The 20,567-nt window shown below is 24.5% G+C and overlaps 10 protein-coding genes across 10 annotated transcripts; 5 read left to right on the top strand and 5 right to left on the bottom strand.

Annotated features, from left to right (window-relative positions):
- The first annotated feature begins 553 nt into the window (after positions 1-553).
- DICPUDRAFT_47905 (protein phosphatase 2A 55 kDa regulatory B subunit) lies at positions 554-3,276 on the top strand. Its single transcript, XM_003288356.1, has 5 exons — positions 554-1,168; positions 1,250-1,344; positions 1,451-1,622; positions 1,693-1,889; positions 1,981-3,276. The coding sequence occupies exons 1-5, from the start codon at positions 1,099-1,101 to the stop codon at positions 2,875-2,877; spliced, it is 1,431 nt and encodes a 476-aa protein (XP_003288404.1). The 5' UTR covers positions 554-1,098; the 3' UTR covers positions 2,878-3,276.
- A 451-nt stretch (positions 3,277-3,727) lies between these two features.
- Positions 3,728-5,560, top strand: DICPUDRAFT_88026 (uncharacterized protein; the record flags this gene model as incomplete). Its single annotated transcript, XM_003288355.1, has 2 exons — positions 3,728-4,275; positions 4,336-5,560. The coding sequence occupies 2 exons, from the start codon at positions 3,728-3,730 to the stop codon at positions 5,558-5,560; spliced, it is 1,773 nt and encodes a 590-aa protein (XP_003288403.1).
- Positions 5,561-5,594: 34 nt separating this feature from the next.
- DICPUDRAFT_152626 (uncharacterized protein) lies at positions 5,595-8,465 on the bottom strand (the record flags this gene model as incomplete). The annotated part of the gene is made up of 1 exon (XM_003288342.1): positions 5,595-8,465. The coding sequence occupies one exon, from the start codon at positions 8,463-8,465 to the stop codon at positions 5,595-5,597; it is 2,871 nt and encodes a 956-aa protein (XP_003288390.1).
- Positions 8,466-9,078: 613 nt separating this feature from the next.
- Positions 9,079-10,873, bottom strand: DICPUDRAFT_98013 (uncharacterized protein; the record flags this gene model as incomplete). Its single annotated transcript, XM_003288341.1, has 2 exons — positions 10,730-10,873; positions 9,079-10,606 (listed from the first exon to the last, which is right to left on the bottom strand). The coding sequence occupies exons 1-2, from the start codon at positions 10,852-10,854 to the stop codon at positions 9,079-9,081; spliced, it is 1,653 nt and encodes a 550-aa protein (XP_003288389.1). The 5' UTR covers positions 10,855-10,873.
- A 1,941-nt stretch (positions 10,874-12,814) lies between these two features.
- On the bottom strand, positions 12,815-13,177 carry DICPUDRAFT_33993 (uncharacterized protein; the record flags this gene model as incomplete). Its single annotated transcript, XM_003288340.1, has 1 exon — positions 12,815-13,177. A coding segment is annotated over one exon (363 nt), but the record flags the coding sequence as incomplete, so codon positions are not given.
- Positions 13,178-13,925: 748 nt separating this feature from the next.
- On the top strand, positions 13,926-15,242 carry DICPUDRAFT_79200 (uncharacterized protein; the record flags this gene model as incomplete). Its single annotated transcript, XM_003288354.1, has 5 exons — positions 13,926-13,981; positions 14,338-14,535; positions 14,591-14,809; positions 14,949-14,994; positions 15,207-15,242. The coding sequence occupies 5 exons, from the start codon at positions 13,926-13,928 to the stop codon at positions 15,240-15,242; spliced, it is 555 nt and encodes a 184-aa protein (XP_003288402.1).
- Positions 15,243-15,745: 503 nt separating this feature from the next.
- On the top strand, positions 15,746-16,831 carry DICPUDRAFT_88023 (uncharacterized protein; the record flags this gene model as incomplete). The annotated part of the gene is made up of 3 exons (XM_003288353.1): positions 15,746-15,822; positions 15,907-16,151; positions 16,194-16,831. 3 exons carry the CDS (start codon positions 15,746-15,748, stop codon positions 16,829-16,831), a joined length of 960 nt encoding a protein of 319 aa, XP_003288401.1.
- Positions 16,832-17,264: 433 nt separating this feature from the next.
- Positions 17,265-17,539, bottom strand: DICPUDRAFT_152622 (uncharacterized protein; the record flags this gene model as incomplete). The annotated part of the gene is made up of 2 exons (XM_003288339.1): positions 17,265-17,431; positions 17,530-17,539. The coding sequence occupies 2 exons, from the start codon at positions 17,537-17,539 to the stop codon at positions 17,265-17,267; spliced, it is 177 nt and encodes a 58-aa protein (XP_003288387.1).
- Positions 17,540-17,953: 414 nt separating this feature from the next.
- Positions 17,954-19,233, bottom strand: DICPUDRAFT_33979 (uncharacterized protein; the record flags this gene model as incomplete). The annotated part of the gene is made up of 3 exons (XM_003288338.1): positions 17,954-18,749; positions 18,839-19,019; positions 19,098-19,233. The coding sequence occupies 3 exons, from the start codon at positions 19,231-19,233 to the stop codon at positions 17,954-17,956; spliced, it is 1,113 nt and encodes a 370-aa protein (XP_003288386.1).
- A 488-nt stretch (positions 19,234-19,721) lies between these two features.
- Positions 19,722-20,555, top strand: DICPUDRAFT_20507 (uncharacterized protein; the record flags this gene model as incomplete). The annotated part of the gene is made up of 2 exons (XM_003288352.1): positions 19,722-20,198; positions 20,313-20,555. Coding segments are annotated over 2 exons (720 nt in total), but the record flags the coding sequence as incomplete, so codon positions are not given.
- Positions 20,556-20,567: the final 12 nt, after the last annotated feature.

Genomic DNA, 20,567 nt, shown 5'->3' with positions numbered 1-20,567 from the left:
TATATAACAATAGTAGGTAAAATAGTAAAAAAGAATTACATTCACAAACACTTATGCATAAAAAAAAAACAACACTGGTTTTATTTTTTTTATTTTATTTTTTATTTCTTTGTGTTTTAGTGTGTTTATAAATATGGAAGAAATTCTTTCGATTTGTAAAATTTTAATGATCAAGGACTTTAGATTTTTATCAATAATAATAATAACAATAACTCATCACAACATTCATATAGTAATAATATTAAGTAATAATACATATTTGGATTTTAAAAATAAAATAAAAAAATATAATCAAAAAAAAAAATAATCAAAAAAAAAAAAAAAAAACAAAAAAAAAAAAAAAAAATACCCAAAACCCAAAAAACTTTTGCATATAAAACTCTTTTTTATTTATTTATAAATAATAAAATCAAGTATTTATTTATTTATTTATTTTTTTATATTTTTAATTTTTTAAATTTTTTATTTTTTTTTTTTTTTGAACTCTTTAATTTTTTTTTTAAAAAAAATAAAAAAAAAATCAATTTTTTTTAAAATTTTTTTAATTTTTTTTCTCCATAATAATTTCAATCACACAATTTTTTTTTATGTTATTTTAAATTATTTTTTTTTTTTTATTTATATAATTTAAATATAAATATAATTTATATTAAAAACAATAGTTTATAAAAAAACACAAAAAAAAATAAAAAATAAGCCATATAGTTTATTTTTTCACATTGTTTTTATAATAATATTTATTAAATTATATATTTAATTATTTCCTCAATTGTTGTTTATTATTTTTTGTTTTTTTTTTATTATTATTTTTTGTTCGTTTATTGATTTTATATAAATAAAAATAGTAGTAATAAATAATTACACGTATAGAGTAGTTGTAGTAATAATACTAATTTATTATAATATTAAACAGAATAATAGTAATAATAGTAGTAACATATTAAAATCAAATAACAAATTTAATAAAAAACGAAATTGTAATTAAAAAAATAATTAAATTATAGCAAATAAAGGGGACAAGTAGTGAACATATTAAATTAAATACGAAAAAAAAAAACAATAATAAATACAGCTCATATATATATATAAATAAATATAATGTCAGAACCATTAGACTGGAGATTTAGTCAAACCTTTGGTGGTAAAGGAACAGAAGATGCTTCAGATGGTAATATCAATTAGTTTAGTAATAATTAAAAAAAAAAACGTACAACATACTAACATCATTTTTTTTTTTTAAATTATACAGCTGATGTAGTTTCAGCAATTGAATTTGATCAAAGTGGTGACTATATTGCTGTTGGTGATAGAGGTGGTAGAGTTATGCTTTTAGAAAAATCACATGTAAGTTATAATTTTTTGACATATTTATTTTAGTGGGGTTTTTTTATTAACATTTTTTTTTTTTTACTCTCTTTTTTCTCTTTTTTTTTAATATTTTTTATAAAAGGATAAACAATCAAGCAAAAAAAATAAATTACCAGAGTATAAATTTTATTCAGAGTTTCAAAGTCACGAACCAGAGTTTGATTATTTAAAGAGTTTAGAGATTGAAGAAAAAATTAATAAGATTAAATGGTGCCCAAAACAAAATGAAGCTCAATTTTTATTAACAACAAATGGTAATTTTTTTTTTAAAAAAAAAGAAAATAAAATTTAAAAATGTATTATTAACCACCTTTTTTCTAATAGATAAAACCATTAAGCTTTGGAAAGTTTATGAAAAGAAAATAAAACAAGTTTCAACATCAAGTTCAGCACCATCATACAACGGTTTAAGCTCAAACAATAATAGATCTCCGTCACATAATTATATTTACAATAGTGGACACAATAATAACAATAATATGAATAATATGAATAATTTAACAAATTTAAATCAATATAAGGTAGGGAAAAAGCAATGTTAGAGACAACAATAATAATAATATAAAACAATATTAATTTTAAAACTTTTCTTTTCTATTTTATTTTTTATAGATACCACGTTTAACTACAAGAGAAACAGTTGTAACAGCAACCCCAAGAAAAGTTTTTCAAAATGCCCATGCATATCATATTAACTCAATTTCTTTAAATAGTGATGGTGAAACATATATTTCATCAGATGACCTTAGAATTCATTTATGGAATCTCAATATTAACACAGAATGTTTTAATGTTGTTGATATCAAACCTACCAATATGGAAGATCTTACGGAAGTAATTACATCCGCAGAGTTTCATCCTACATCATGTAATATATTTATGTATAGCTCAAGTAAAGGAACCATTAAATTGGGTGATCTTAGATCATCAGCTCTTTGTGATAATCACGCCAAGGTATTTGAAGAATATGAAGATCCATCAAACAAATCGTTTTTCAGTGAGATCATCTCCTCTATTTCAGATATTAAATTTAGCAGAGACGGCAGATATATTCTCAGTAGAGACTTTTTAACTCTTAAACTTTGGGATATTAACATGGAAAACAGACCAATCAAAACCATTCAAATTCACGACTACCTCAAACCAAAACTCTGCGACCTTTACGAAAACGATTGTATCTTTGACAAATTTGAATGTACTCTTAACCATGATGGTACTCAAATGCTTACTGGTTCCTATCACAACTATCTTCACATCTACGATCGTAATTCAAAACAAGATGTTTGCTTAGAAGCTTCAAAACAAGCCACCAAATCTAAAACAAAAACACTCAGCACAAAGATGAAGCTTCGTTCATCCAAAAAAGAACCAAAGAAACCAGAAGATATTCATCCAGATGCAATTGAATATACAAAGAAAACCCTCCATTGTGCTTGGCATCCAAAAGATAATCTTATTGCCGTTGGCGCCGCTAATACTGTGTACCTATACGCTGCTGAAAATAAATAATTTAATAACCAATAATAATAATAATAACTTAATAATAGTATTAAATTCTCTTTCGTTTTTTTATTTCTTTTTTCTTTAATTTTTTTAATTTCATTTTTAAAATTTAATTAAACAAATAAAAAAAAAAAAAAAGAAAATAAAAATTAATGGATAATACTATAAAAACACAAAAAAAAAAAAAACAAAAAAAAGAAATAAATAAAATTAAAATAATAATAATAAAAAAAATTAAAAAAATATAATATAGTAATAGTAATAATCCTTCTCCATCATCTCCCCCAAAAGCATATGTTCAATACCACCCAACCATCAACTCTAAATATTTTATAAAACTTTTTTTCTTTATTTTTTTAAAAAAATAATTAAATAAAAAAAAAAAAAAAAGTAATATTCTCCATTAATTATCTTATATTTATTTATCAAAAATTTAAAACACTTTTTATCAATTTTTATTTTTAAACATCCTAAAATTACCATCAAAACCACCCAACCAAGCTGATTGTTGGAAATATTTTTTTTATTTTTGTCTTCAATTCTTTCACTTTGAAGGCTTTTACTAAATATTATCGGGATAGTTATTTCTTGTGATAATTATCTTTTTTTTTTTTCATTTACTTTTAAGAGTAATGTTCTAAAAAAATTTAATTATTTTATTGATTACCATTTTTTATTACTAAAAATAACTAATATATAAATTAATTAGATGTATATCAATTTAGAAAATAATGGTTTCCAAAAAAAAAATAAAAAAAAAAAAAAAAAAAAAAAAAAAAATTAAAAAAAAATTATTTTTATTTTATTAAATTATTTTTTATAAAAGTTATAAAAGCAACAAATTAAAAATCATAAAATGAAATTGACAGAAAATAATAATAATTTATTTTGTTCAGTTTGGACAAATAAATATATAAGGCAGCTCATTTTATATTATGTAAAGCTTTATAATATTTTTTTTTATCCCAAGTTCATAAAGTCATTGCAAACTTTAGACGAATTCAAATATAAAGAATATCTTAATGGTGTCGAAATTGGATTTAATTGTGACAGCTTAGAAAGGGATCTACCAAGAAATATAAATGTTTTAAATTTTTCATATTTCCGTGTTTCATCACCAATACCAAGTTGGATCAAATCTGTTACTATTCCTGTAAATTATGATTTATCAATTTTTAAAAATGCAAAGTGTCTTGTATCAATTAGTTTGGGTGGTTATGGGGAATCACATCAAGAGTTCAATTATAAAACGTTACCAGAATCTATTACAGAGTTAGAGCTTTCATTTTACGAACATACAATAAAGAAAGATTCACTACCAAAAAACTTAAAGAAACTTGTAATGTTAAAATGTTCAGAGGTTCCATTCGAAGAGGGTTTGGTTCTTCCAGAGTCTTTAACAAAGTTAAATATCGAGGGCAGTTTCCCGACTAATCAAATCGAGCAACAATTACTACCAAATAGTTTAACAAGTTTAAGAATTGCAGATACCAATAAGAGTTTGGAGTTTACATCACTTTTTAAATTTCCATCACAATTAGTACAGCTAGAGCTTTGTTGTAAAGAAATACATTCTCAACTACCCAATAGTTTAAAGAAATTAAAAATTTTAGCATACTTTATAAAGAATGATATCATACCGCCATCACTAGAGTATTTATATTTAAAGTTAGTGTATCAAGTTATCTCCCATCAAATGATACCAAAAACAGTAAAGTCACTAGAGGTTAGCTGCAATTCATTTTTTGATGATCAAGATATTTCAATTCTACCGCCCAATTTAGAACGTTTAGTAATTTTAACTATCAAAAAAGCAAAAAGATTACCCGGATATTATTTTAATAAAAAATTATTACCAAATCAATTGCCTCCAACTCTAAAGCACCTTAGTTTCGATGACGGGGAGGAATATGGCGTATTTAATAATGGTGACTTTCCGCTAGAGGATAACGTATTTCCAGACTCGTTAACTTATCTAAACCTTGGCCCATCTTTCAATAAACCTGTAGGCCCAAATACACTACCCAAATCTGGTAATTTAAAAACTGTAGTGTTTGGAGATAGCTTTAATAGAAAGTTTGCAGACAATACTATACCGTCAAGTGTTTTAACTTTAGATGTATTTCACTACGAATATAAACATCCAATTCAAATAAAAAACCCAAATACAATTATAAGATGCAAAAGAAATATTAATTTGTTTTATAGACCCCAAGAAATTTCATACAAATCACTTCGAATACCGTATGGCTTCGATAAACCAATTAAAACACTATCCTTAAATAAGTTACAAGATTTAGAGTACCTGGAGGTTTCAAATGATTTCAATCAAGAGTTACCCCCAAATCTCCCAATCAAAAAGCTAGTTTTAGGTTCAACTTTTAAGCAAACAATAAACCTAGAGCACTATCAGCAATTAGAATGTTTAGTTGTAGATTCATCAGTTCCAAACTTAACCACAACAATATATAAAATGAATAGTAACAACAATATAAATAATAATGATGGTAGTAATAAAAATAGTAATAATGATATATTTAACTTTTATAATCTAAAATCTATCGAGGTTTTTCAATATAATAATAATTTTATTTCGCAATTAAACCCAATATTTTATCAGTTTATAAAAATTAAAAAAAAGAATCCAGCATTAAATTTAATGGTAAATGATTGGATCTTCAAAGTTTAAAAAAAAAATAAAGATTATTTATTTATACATTTATTTATTTATCTTTTTCTTTATCTTTTTTATTTTGTTGTTGTTGTTGTACTTTTTTTAAACTATGATTGAAATCTATTAAGTGTCTCATGGTTGGTCTACCATGGGGACAACACCAAGGGTTATCTAATGTTGATAGGTTATTTAAAACATCCTTCATTTCTTTATGACAAAGTGAATTCCCGACCATAATCGATTTTCTGCATGCTTTTGAGGCTAATAAAGTGTTTAATCTTGGAATTTTTGTAACTGAACCTGGTATTGGCGATTCTTTTAAAAGATAAATAAGTTCGTAAACGTCTTTAATACCAAATGTTTGACCATGAATCATTGGAAATGCTGATAATTGGATTTTATTTCTTGGTGGAGCTTCGGGGTCAATGATAAATTTAAAACCATTCTTCTTAAAGAGATCTATATTTTCGATGATGATCATTTCCTCTTCGCAAGTTAAATCAGAGAGTGGATCAGGTTTAATTAGTGGCTGTGAACTAATTTCTAAAGATTTTGATAACATTTCGAAATTATATTTTTCATCTGCTGCATGTTGATCAATTATAAAAAGATCATTTCCTAATTTTGCAATAATAAAGCCCAAATTAAATTGGCCGATCACTATCATTTGTTTAAAGTATTCTTTTTTAAAATATTTCGTAAGTTCCAGCTCTGCTTGTTGTTGTTGTTGAATTTGTTGTTGTTGTTGAGTTGCTTTAACACCGATACCACCGAGACTACTTGAAAATTTACCATCAAGCTGTGGTAATGAGTGGTCAATTGTACAGCAACTACCAGGACTTAAATCATTTGTAAGGTCTATATTGCTACCATCATCACCATCTATACTTGTAAAAACCAATGCTGTGTTTGGTATAACTGGATTGTTATCTTCATCAAATGTTCCATTTCTAATTAAATATTGTTTCTTTATTTGTTCTATATCTGTTTTAATAGTAATATCAAATGTTTTTGAATTCTTTTGTTGATATCCAGAATCATTTTCATTTTCATCTTCTTTATTTTTATTATTGTTGTTTTTATTATTTATATTATTTATATTATTATTCACATTATTATTATTATTGTTATTGTTCGTATTATTATTATTCATATTATCGTTAGTGTTATTTATTTTTTTAATGGGACTAGTATTTACAATTTTAAATGGTTTTTTATCGTTACTTGAAGTACCTTTAAACTCAAAATCATCCAAAACACTAAAGTTGCTTGTTGAGCTATTTAAATTGGTTAGCTTTAAATTATAATACTCGTTATCATCCAAAATGGTATTCTGGCTTGATGATGGGGAGTTTGTTTGTGGTACCGTTTTGTTTTTATTTGACACTGTTGGTTGAGTATAATCATCACCATCCATGGTACTACTATCATTATCATTATTAAATTCATCCAATAAATTTAATTTCTTTGATGGATGTGGAGTTTTTGGTAACTGCTTATTATCTGTGCTGATATCTTTATTACTATCTGTACTATTATTATGCTTTTGTTTTTTTAGTGGCTGAATATCAAATGAGTCATCGGAATTTATACTTATGTTTAAACTTTTTGTTGATGTTATTTTGGTAGTGGTTGTTGTGGTTGTTGTAGTATTATTATTTTTATCATTTATTATTTTCTTTTTTTTATTTTCTTCGTCCTCTTCACTTTTTAATTGATATATATTTGGAAATGAAGAAATTTTTGATTGTTGAATACTAAAGTTTTTTTTCTTTATTGTTTCATCTTCGTCTTCATCAAAAGTTAAAGAGTTTGGCGCACTTGGATCAAAAATACTTTGAACTTTTTCCCACATTGTTTTTAAACCATCTGAAATTAATAAAAGTAATTGAGATTCTTTTTGGATAAAAATTGTTCTTTTGTCAGGGGTAACATTGACATCATAGTTGTCAGTTGGGGTCTCGATATTAAAAACTACAACAGGGTATGCTCCTCTTTTATGAAATTGATGATACAGGGTATTAATTTCTTTTGCTAATTTAGAGTGTTCGAAGGGTCTACCATTTATAAAGAAGAATTGTCTATCTGCACAACTTCTAGATAGGGAGCTTAATGATTGAATTGCACCATTTGATTGTGAGGGTTGGGAGCCAATTGATTGACCGTGACCATTTCCTAGACCAATTTTTGATATTAGACCATTAACTTTAAACAAATTATCGGATGCAGTAAACTCGTCCAATGATTGACTCATTTTAGAACCAAATATAGATGCTATATTATCACGTAAGGTTGAGTTGCCACCACTGGTTGATATTACACAGTTTCTTTGTGCTTTTCCTGCTTGGTTATAACAAGTGATACGTTTACCGGTAGAAATTAAAGCATATGCTTGAATGATGGTTTGTAATTTGGTATATTCCTTTTTAATATTTCTTTTAAATTCTTGATAACGAACAGGCAACTTTTTAAATAAATTAATTAATTGAACAGTAGTACCAACTTCTCTAGCTATAGGTGATTGTGACATAATTTTGCCATCTGTTGCAAAAACTAATTTTTGTGCCATTGGATAATTTGCAGTTCTAGTTATAACTGTAACATTTGATAGTGCGCATAATGAACTCAAAGCTTCGCCACGAAATCCAAAGGTTTCCACTGTTAAAAGGTCACTAAATTGTTCGAGTTTTGATGTATAGTGTTTCATTGTCAATGCTTCGAAATTTGAGGGCTCTACACCAGAGCCATTATCAATAACCTCAATAATTTCTTCACCATATTCTTTTAATCTAATCTCTATTGAAGTTGCTCCTGCATCGATACTATTCTCTATTAATTCTTTAACTGCAATAGATAAATCGAAAATAACTTGACCACTGCAAATATTATTAACTGATTCTTTATCTATTGCTTTAATCATTATTTATTATTACGATTATACTATTATGTTATTTTTCTATTGTATTATTATATTTGTTTATTATTTATTATTTTATTATTTTAATATATATAACTAAATAAATCCTTTTAATTTACAACTATGTTTATATCTAAAAAAAACATATAGTTTAATAAATAATAAATATATTATTATTTTTATGTATATATATAAAACAAAGAAATATTATAAATTAGCATATATCTAATTAAAAAAAATTTGCCTCTAAAATTTAAAAAAAAAAATTGAAAATAATTTTTTTTTATTTTTTTTATTTTTTTTTTTACTGGAAAATAATAAAAAAAGGAAATGAAAAAAAGAGATACAAATATTATTATTACAATGTATTTATTAACCAAAAGTGTTAATACAAATAATTTGATGAAAGATTATTTTTATTTTGTTTACAAAAAAAAACTCTTAAGTTTTTTTTTTTTTTTTTTTTTTTTTTTTTTTGGAGTTGATCATTAATAACTTAAAAAAAAAATACTTTTTCTTTTTATTTTTTTTTTTTTTTAAAATTATTACAGATGGCATTTTAAGTTATTACACAAATATTATAAAGTTTTTGTTATTGTTTTATGATAATAATTAATTAATTAACTATTTGTTTATATTGATTACGTTTGTTATTTCTTCTTTTACATTTACAAATAGCAGAGATTGTGTAGGCAATGATGAAAAAGATTGTAATGGTGAATACACCGACAAAGAAAGCTAAAAGAAGGTAATACCTTTCGACAGTGGATGGAGTGAAAGAACTTGGACCATAGCAATCGTTGTTAAATCTGAAAACAAAGAATTCATCACCACTGACTTTAGTGTTAAGATCGATATTGGTGGTACATAAATTAATGGAACTATAATCTAATGTTGAAAATACCATTAAATTATTACGGTTTACATTAATTGATGATTTTGATAATTGGAAAAGTGGGGAGTTACCAACTGAGATAAGATTTGAGAATAAGGCAAGATTTGATTTGGTTAAACCGTAAATACTGGTTGATGGGTTTTGGTTGGATGAAACAATGGTGTGATTTGAATTTTCAATTGTAACAAATGAGTTGGTGAATGACATAAAGTCATAGACACCATAATTAGACATTTGAATTGCAAGGTTAAATTGATTGGCAATAAATATACAATCGACACAATTTAAAAGGTTTGATGAATAAAATACACCTTGAAGGCTGACATTATTGAATGAAACTTTCGAATATTCAAAGTTTAAAAATCCACCACCACTATTTCCTGAATAGCTTGGGAAATGGACATTATTAAAGTTAACGGAGGCTGATTCTGCATTAATAAAGTTTGAAGCATAGATATATGGGAATGAGCTATCAGATAAATATATTTGAACTGGGTTTCTTGAATTAAATACATTTAATAATAATGGAATATCACTGTTGCAGTAACCATTAACAATTTTAATATTATTAAATTTAAAGGTAACTGACATATTGTAACCATATTCTGGCCAGTTTCCGAATGATTGGTTATCACTAAATGAAATAAAGTTATTGTTGTTATTGTTGTCAGAGCTTGAACTTGAGGTTAAGTTATAATCATTGCTGCTGCTGCTGCTGCTACTGTAGTAGTTATAGGTATTAGTTTTTGTTGCATCATATTCGTTTGATGATGATGATGATGATGATGATGATAATGATAAATCTTCTGAATTGCTGTAGCTTTCACCGGTATATGAAATGAATGGGGCATAGATATTTTGGCAAGAAAATTGAACATTATTAAGCTCTACATGAATTGGAACAGAATAGTTACCATCATTAATTTCGAGGAGGGTGGCTTTGGAAGAATCAACATAACAATTTGAAATAACAATATCTTCAACTTTGAAACTAGTTGATGCGAAGCCCAAGGTATTGATTTTTGAGTAAGCATTGATATGAAACATTGCATTGTAGTGATAGGAGGAATAACCGATAGAAACTGCTTGATATGGATAGTATCGACTTAAGGTGACACTATAGCCATAGAGATTTAATGAATGTTGAATATTGTATTGTCCTGACAAGAGGTTAACATTGATTTCTCTTAAAAGATATTGTGATTCTATAGTACTCATGGCTTTTTTAATAGCATAGTCAATGGTTTGACTGTTAAATTTAAAAAAAAAAAAAAATTAATATTTATAATTGTTGGTTTTTTTTTTATAAATAAATTTTTGTAAATCATTAAGAATGATTGGAAATAAATATAATAATAAAATTAAAACTTACCATGGTGAGTAAACATATTGACCGCAATAACTTTCATCATTACCTGCTTCTGAAACATAGACCTCTATACCAAAGGCAACAGATAAAATTAAAGATAATAAAATAAATATATATTGTATTTTCATTTTTTTTTTTTTTTTGTTTTTTAAAATTAATGAATTATAAAAAAAAAGATTTTAAAATTAAATATTGAAAATTAAAAAAAAAAAAATATAAAAAAATATTTTTGTTTGAAATTTTGAGAGAAACTTTTTTTTTTAGGAATTTTTGAGAAAGCAAATTTTTAATATAATTTTAATTTTTAATAAAAAATATTTTATTCTTTAACCTTTTCAATTTTTTTTTTTTTTATTTATTCGGTTAATGAACTAATAAAGAGTAGTGTGATTAAAAATATCTTTATCCAAACTGCTTTGTATTTTTTTTTTTATTTTCTCTTTCTAAAGATCATTTTCCATCACTCTAAAAATAACCCATCATTTTTTCTAATTAAATGATATATAGTTAGAAAAAAAAAAAATATTTTTTTTTATTATTTTTTAAATTAATTTTTTTTTTTTAAATAATTAAAGAATTTTGATTTAAATTTAAATCAGATTTCTTATAAATTTTATGCATTATAATTGATCACTTCTTTTGTTTTTCTCTTTAAAAATGTATAAATAGAAAAAATAAAATTATTTTTATCATCAGTTTTATTGTTTGCTTTTTTGCAAACATATTATTGCTCAAATAAAATTACTCTTAATAATTTAAATAGTTACTTTCAACCTAATTAATAAATTAAATTAAAAAACTTTTAGAAAACCGCAATCATATAATTATGCATGGTTATTTTAAAACTGAAAGATAATGTAAATATTACTTTTTTTAAATTATAAATTATATAACTTACTAATAAAATTTTTTTTTTTTTTCAACAGAATAATCTATTTTTTTGAATAAAAAAACAGAAATGGCTCCGTTCAAGATCCAGTTATTATAGTTCAAAAGTCATCAAAATCAATTTTACCCTTATTTTTCTTCATGTTCAGCTATAAATCATTTCTCCCGGTTACAGATGGGTGAGCTATTATGGCTTAATAGGAGAGGAATAAAAAAACCAAAAACATACTCCGTATAGTGTTGGTTCGTTACTTTGTTTTAATACGGTTCACTAGCCAAGTTAAATCAAGTTACACAATAAATAAATAAACACATAAAAGAAATAATATATTTCGCTTAGAAATAAATTATTTCTTTCATTTTCTTTTTTATTTAAATATCTTTTTAATATTCTTTTATTTACAGTTTATTTATTATTTATTTAATTAATATTATTTATTATTTTCTATAATCTCTTTGAGGAGATCTATCTCTGTAGTTTCTATGGTGTTTGGATCTGTCTCTATCGTCATATCGGTCTTTATTTCTTTCTCTGTCTCTGTCTCTGTCTCTGTTATTGTATCTATCTCTATCATTATATTCTCTGTATCTATCCCTGTCTCTATTGCTACTATTATATCTATCACGGTCATCTCTTCTATCGTAGTTGCTATCTCTTCTATCTCTATTGGTATATCTTTCTTTGCTTCTACTTCTACTTCGGCTTCTTTCTTTTCTTTCTCTATCTCTATCTCTATCGTTGTATCTTTCTTTGCTTCTACTTCGGCTCCTATCTCTTTTATCTCTGTCACCTTTTTCATATCTTTCCCTATTTCTATCATATTCTCTTTCCTTTTCTCTTTCCTTTTCTCTTTCTTTTTCCTTTTCCTTTTCCTTTTCATTTTCCTTTTCATTTTCTCTATCTCTTTCATTATCTGATAGCTTTAATTTTTTCTTTTCTTGTTTTCTTTTTTCTTTTTCTCTTTTTCTTTTTTCTTTTTCTTCAGGAGTTTCATTTTCTCTTTGTTTTTTCTTTTCTTCTTTTTTCAATTTTTTCTTTAATTTCTTTTCTTCCTTTCTCTTTCTTTTTTTCATATATTTAGCCATAGGATCATCATCATCACCACCATCATCATAATCATCATCATTATCACTTTTTTTGCCATCATCACTGCCGCTGCTATCACCTGAATCATTTTCATCCTCATCACTCGTAGTTGGATCTTCATTATTCTTTTTTGGTCTTTTATAATCTTTGACATGGTCAACTTTAATAGTTTTACCCAAAACTTTGATACCATTGAAATTATCAACTGCTAAAACTGTGCTCTTTTGATTGTCGTATCCTATAAAACAAAAGCCTTGAGATTTGCCAGTTTCTTTATTTCTAACCAAATTACATTCTGATATTTCACCATATTGACTAAAGATTGATATAATGTCACCCTCAGTTAAATCGAAATTTAAACCACCAACATAGATATATGGACTATGACTATAATCGGCATGCCATGAAGCATTATCATTTATATTTAAACTTAATTCTTTTTGATTGATTCCTTGAATTTCTCTAACTCTATGCATATTGTTGATTTTATTTTACAATTATAACTGTACTATTATTATTATTTATAATTATAACTAAAAAACAATTAAAAATGAAAACTAAAATAAAAAAATGAAAAAATAATTTGAAAATTAAAAAAAAAAATTAAAAAAAAAAAAAAAAAAAAAAAAAATATTAGAAGAAAATTTGAAAATAAAATATTGCTTTTAAAAAAACATGTTTTAAAGAGATATAACTTTATTTTGAAAAAAAGAAATCAAAAATAATAAAAAAAAAGGTTTTAAATTTTTAATTAATAAAAATATAAATAAAAAATATCTTTTTATATCCAGTGTTATAAAACCAGATTTCAGCTTAAAAAAGAATAGGATTCTAAAAAGATAACCCGCTCACCATGGATAGGTCATTGTACTTGTTTAAGGCAAACGGAGGCACCCACCATTTATCCCCCGGACCCCTGAATTAAGCAGAATATATTACCCCCGGTCCCAAAAGCTTATTTACCAATTAATAATCAACAATTTATTTTTAATTTTCCAAAGAAGGAAAAAAAAAAATTTAAAAACTTGTAAGTCTTCATTTATAATAAAAGATCTTCGTACTGTTCACTTCATTTATCATAATCAGAATGGATGGAATCATGGCATTTAAAAAAAGGATTCGAAAGCGTTCAAGAGTTAGATTGGGGGGACAAAGTTACATGCAGTAATTCAAAAATGTTATCCACCACCATACCGAGGGTCACAAGAGGATGGTTTGATAGAAATGCAAGTTAATGGTGCGGTTGGGTTGTCAAGGGTGAAAATAAAACTATGTAATTTGTAGGTGATACAGCCGATCATTGCTCTTTATTCAAATCAATAGGTGATGGATATGGTCCATTTGACATTTCATTAATTCCTATTGGTTCATATTATCAATTTCGTGAATTTATGAAGCATCATCATTAATATCTAATAGCTATAGCGAAGCCGTAATAAAAGAACATTGAACTTTTTTTTATACCTAACAATGAATGAGCTACTATCAACTCTAACTTTCGCGTAAAAAAAGAGTTAGAAAACAGTAGTAATATAAGTGATAGATACGTACAATACAATACATACAATAAATATAGATAATATATTTATTAAAAGCATATTAATTGGTTTTTTCTCTTTTTAACTATTTATTATAGATTATTATATAAAGTTTGGAATAATATATTTTTAAGAAATGAAATTCATAAATATATTTTAAAGTTTATTAAACATAATGCTGTAGAATTTGATATATACCATATTAACCAGTTAAAAGATAAACAATTAAGTGGCATGGTAATCAACTACCAGATAAATATGAATTCCACCATTTTTGACAAATTTATTTTTGTACAGTTTTAATAAAATTTTAACTCCAACAACTTTACCAAATACAATTACTACACTCAGATTCGGTGACTATTTTAAACAAGTAGTTCCACCCGCACATTACCAAGGTGAGGAAATTGTTCCCATAGTTGTTGGTGCATTTGGCAGGATCATAATGGAAGAAGTATCTTATACATTAAATCCAAATACAAGAGGTGCAACATCCATTCCAATAATTAAGTTTAAAGACTGCATTAATACACTTCCGTTACCAGTAGCCGAAAAGAAATTCCATAAGAAGTACCTATAATTGCGAGTCTAGGTATTTTTACCCAAATATCCTAAAACTCATCTGTGGCAAATTGAAACTATTATTATTATATTTCAAATTTAAAACAAAAAATTACAAATTTTACAATTTTTATTTTATATTTTTTAGATTATTGTTTTTTTGGCCTTTTCTTTTGGGTTTGGTATGGGTTGAGGTTTGTATTGTATTTTTGTTTAATGGTGATTGCGAAAAAATAAAAACAATTGGGATCATAATGTTTTTTTTAAATAAAAATATGATTAATAATTTTTTTTTTTAATATTATATTGTCATTTATTGAAGAGGTGTGAATATAAGCATCAACACAGGTATAATTATAGCACCAAAATATACGTGTATAATAATTTTAAAAAATAATAAAAATAGGTCGGAAAAGAAACAAATTATGATGTGCCTATTTGAACTGTTATTTTAGATCCATTGGCAATTTTATAAATGGATAAAAATGAATAAATATATTTTTAAAAAAAAGTAAAAAAAAGAGATAATTTTTTTTTTAAAAAAAAATGGATAATGAACACTCTAATTGGTAAAAATGAAGATAATGATAATTTTCGAAATCTACTATTTAGATATTAAGCAAATATAGGGATAAAGCAATTAAAGAAAGCAAATCAATAATAATCAATAGAAACCTAATAGCTATAACGAGACCGTAATAAATCAACAAGGATTATAAAAGAATATAGAACTTTGATAATGTTTACTGCTACGTTTGTTTTTTTTAAATGTTTTTTTTCAAATTTTTTGAAATTTTTATTTATAAATAAATATCATAAAAATTTTGAAAAACTTAAAAAAAAAAATTTTTTTTTTTTTATATTATCTATATTAACACATAATAATAAAAATTTGATAAATATTTATTTTTTTTATTTTTTTTATTTTTTATTTTTATACTAACAATGAATGAGTTACTACGAACTCTAATTTACTTTCGCGTAAATGAAGAGTTAAAAAACAGTAGTAATATTAGTGATAGGTAAGCACAATACAATAAATATAAATAATATATTAATTTAAAGCATTTTAATTGGTTTTTTCTCTTTTTCACTATTTATTATAGATTATTATATATAGTTTGGAATAATATATTTTTGAGAAAAGAAATTCATAAACATATTATAAAGTTTCTTTCATATAGAGGTGTATATCTAGATAAATCCAGTTATGACCATTTTAAGGATAAATCATATATAACAACACTTAATTGGTGTGGTGATCAACTACCAGATAAAAATAAACTTCCACCATTTTTAGAAAATTTATCCAATTTTAATGAAATATTAACTCCTACAACTTTACCAAATAGTCTCACAACACTCACATTCGGTATTGATTTTAACCAAGTAGTTCTACCCGGCACATTACCAAATAGTCTCACAACACTCACATTCGGTTGTAATTTTAACCAAGTAGTTCTACCTGGTACATTACCAAATAGTATCACAACACTCACATTCGGTCGTAGTTTTAACCAAGTAGTTCAACCTGGCACATTACCAAATAGTCTCACAACACTCAGATTCGGTCGTAGTTTTAACCAAGTAGTTCTACCCGGCATATTACCAAATAGTCTCACAACACTCAGATTCGGTCGTAGTTTTAAACAAGTAGTTCTACCTGGCACATTACCAAATAGTCTCACAACACTCACATTCGGTTATAGTTTTAACCAAGTAGTTACACCCGGCACATTACCAAATAGTCTCACAACACTCACATTCGGTGATTGTTTTAACCAAGTAGTTCTACCCGGCACATTACCAAATAGTCTCACAACACTCAAATTCGGTAGTGATTTTAACCAAATAATTCCACCCGGCTCATTACCAAATAGTCTCACAACACTCACATTTGGTCATCATTTTAACCAAGTAGTTCCACCCGGCACATTACCAAATAGTCTCACAACACTCAAATTCGGTTATTATTTTAACCAAGAAGTTCTACCTGGCACATTACCAAATAGTCTCACAACACTCACATAATAAAACTATAAATATTTAACTTTTAAAATTAAATAAATACAATGATATAATTAAAATGTTTGGCCATTATCAGAGTATTCAAATCGATTAATAATGATAGGGATGTTTTTAAAACAAAAAACATACACATACAAAAACACATGCACATACATATAAAAATACATATTCATATTCACACATATCAAATACATATACATATATACATAGATGAGCATGATTAATATTATCCTACCATCTTTTGTTGAATAGGAGGTATTTCCTTCTTTTGGTTATTGAATGAAATCATGACCTAATATTAAGGTTTGAATCGTATGGATTAAAAACAATTGAAATAAAAAGAAAAAACATTTATATCATTACAAATATTAAATATTTTTATTTATTTGTTCAATTGAAAAATTAATGAACAATGAAATTGATTAGATTTCAATATTTATAAAAGTGGAATACTGTTGTCTGTATTATTATTTAAAAGGCTAATATTATTTCCATCTAACAATGAGATTTTATTTGATACTTGAACACCAGTACCATTTGAAAAAGTGTTGAGTTTCTTCATAGATGAAGATGATAAACTTGAATTTAAAGATTGAATTGATTCTTAATTTGAAAAAAAAAAAAAAAAAAAAATTAGTTTTAATAAAATTATCTAATTAATTTTTTTATAGTGATTATCTAAAACTATTTTTTTTACTTACTGAATAACATGTTATTATTTATTTAAAATATCAGTGTGTATCTATAAATAAAAAAAAATAATTCTTTTTATAGTTTTTTTTTATTTTTTAAAAAATGTTTAGAATATATAATAAATTTATAATAAAAAAAACAAACCAATCAAAACAATTAATTTAAAAATTAACTAATTACTATTGGTTTAAAAGTTTTACAATTTCGGTTTGATTTAATAGATATGTATATGAAAAATATTATTTTTAATAGAAAAAAAATAAAAAATTTTTTTAAACTTTTTACAATTTATTTATAAAATTTTATAAATAATGATTTATAATTATTATTTTATTTAAAATTATTTTAATATATTTTATTATTATTTTTTTTATTTGTATTGTTGTTATTATAATTATTTATTATACTATTATTATTATACTATTATTTTATTTATAATATTTTTGCAGAAAATTCATCTTGTTGATCAGTTAATAATGAAAATTCTTTTGATAATTTTAATTCGCCGCCTATAGATTCATCAAAATTAAATTGTAAATAGAGTCCGTCAGCAGTTAATACCATCACTGTTTTATTATTTTGAGATAAAGCACAAATTGAGGGTATTCCTGCTGGAATTTTAATACGGGCAAAATCTCTGGAGGGTTCCCAAACTTGAGAGATTACTTCGGGTAAATAAGATGACATTTTTGATGTTAAACCATTCGCTAAACCATATACACCACCACTACCACTGTTACTAACATTCGTGTTATTACCATTGCTATTGTTGCTATTATTATTGAAATCGATTTTAAATATGTGAATAGTACCAGTGTCACTGCAAACACAAAGATATTTACTGTCTAGTGAAAAAGTCATAGAGTGGATAATTGCTGGGATACTACCACGTCTAAATGACAATGACTTGGTTGCATTGGGTAATGTATATACACGAATAACTGTACCTTTATCACTTGCTGTTGCTAAAAGTGTGCCATCTTGGCTTAATGCTAGTGCACTGATTTGAGATTTGTGTGCTTGAATAAGATTGACTGTTTCTAATGTTAAAATATCCATAACTAAAATATTACCATTGTTTTGACTGGCTGGATAAACTATATAATTTGTATTGGATGGTGATAGTGCACATAAACCTTTTGGATTTGGCGCGATTTCTCTAGTCTCGAGTAACTTCATATTATTTATATCATAAATATGAATTTTAGTTTCCATAATTACAACAATTCTTTATAAAATAATAATATATTAATAATATATTAATAAACCTGTACTATTCTATTATATCTATAAATCTAAACTATTTTATAACTATACCTTTTTCTATTCATTTTAACTGATAAAATTGCTGTAACAAAGTTTAAATCGCAAATAGGTACATTGTTTTTTATATTATTAATGATTAACCTTCTTTGACTAGTATTATTATCACCTGATCCTACAATTGATACTAGACTTGTTGAAAATAACATCTCTACCAATCCAACGCCTCCATTGTCTAAAATATTAATATAATACCGTTAGTATAATCATTTATATTTATATTATAATTATTATTTATTTGTATGATATAGACTTTGAGTATAATATAATGTATATGGATCTGAGTTAAAAATTTTATAACCTTCTGGTGTTCCAACTGCAATACAACTGTAATCTTGATTAAAATTTAAAAATAAAATACCACTTGAAAATTTTCCCCCAACATTCATTTTATTATATAAGGTAGTAATAGCTATTGAAAAAGAAATACAAAAAAAAAACAATGAAGAAGGAAACTAATAATTAAATATGGAACAAAAAAAAAAAAAGCAAAAAAAACAAAAAAAAAATGTTTAAATTACAATTTAAAATAAACTTAAAAATTTAAAAAAAAAAAAAAAGTGAAAATTTTAAAAAATTTTAAAATATTTAAAATAAAATATAAATATAATAAATAAGTAATATTCTATTTATAAATATAAAATAAATATATATATATGTGATATGAATATTAAAAAATCAAAAAAAAAAATAATTAATTTTTTTTGTATAAAAAAAAAATTTAAAAATTTAAATTTAAAAAAAAAAAAAAAAATAAATTTAAAAAAAAAAAAAAAATATAAAAAAAATAATAAAAAATAGACTTTTTTATTTATAATAATAAAAACTATTTATTTCTAAATATTTTGTATAAATGAATATAGAAATACCCAATAATGACAATAATACCATCATATATAATGAATTTCCCAATTTAATTAGAATTCATAAATACAACAGAGATAATGAATTTTATCAAGATATAAATAATGAAAGAAAGAGTATTATAATGAAACAAAAATGCTATTCATATAGCATTGATGAACTGGATTCTAATAGTAACGATAATATCAACAACAACAACAACAACAACAACAACAATAATAATAATAATAATAATAATAATATAAATATAGATAATACAAACCCCACCTTACCTAAAGACGAACCTATAAAAGAAAAAATAAAATATATTTGTACTTGTCCCATCGAGTTTGATAGTTTAATAGATTACGAAAATCATTATCACAGTATACACAAAAACTTTTGTACTATATGCAAAAAGAAATCATACCCAACCTACAAACTATTAGAATGTCATATTCTAGAAACACATGATACAATGTTTGATTTATTATGTGTAAAGCAAAAAATGGTAACTATAAATAATAATAATAATAATAGTAATAAATAATAAGGAGTTATAATAACAACAATAGCTCAAACAAGAATATTTTATTCTGTTTACTAATTATCTTTATACAAATAGTTTTCTTGCTTTGTGTGTGATAGAATGTTTTGGTCCGATCACAGTAGGAAGCTTCATTTGGTAGATTTTCATAAATATCCAATGAATTATCATTTTCATACGAAAAAAAGAGCTAGAGAATTAGATCAATTAAGAATAGGTTACCTTAATAAAAATAATAAAAAAGATAAAGAAAAAGAATCAAAAGAAGACAAAATGGAAATTGATCAAATGATTATGGATTTGGAGTCCATCAATACAAAAACTGATTAGTTA

This window comes from Dictyostelium purpureum (assembly GCF_000190715.1).
Source record: "Dictyostelium purpureum unplaced genomic scaffold DICPUscaffold_132, whole genome shotgun sequence".
NCBI classification, from domain to species: Eukaryota; Evosea; class Eumycetozoa; order Dictyosteliales; family Dictyosteliaceae; genus Dictyostelium; species Dictyostelium purpureum.
Note: the sequence above shows the minus strand (reverse complement) of the source record. Positions and strands in the feature narration are given on the sequence as shown.

Coding starts and splice junctions, on each gene's coding strand:
- DICPUDRAFT_47905 (XM_003288356.1), top strand. CDS start 1,099: ATGTCAGAACCATTAGACTGGAGATTTAGTCAAACCTTTGGTGGTAAA. Junction 1,345..1,450: donor TGCTTTTAGAAAAATCACAT/GTAAGTTATAAT, acceptor TTTTTATAAAAG/GATAAACAATCAAGCAAAAA. Junction 1,623..1,692: donor ATTTTTATTAACAACAAATG/GTAATTTTTTTT, acceptor TTTTTCTAATAG/ATAAAACCATTAAGCTTTGG.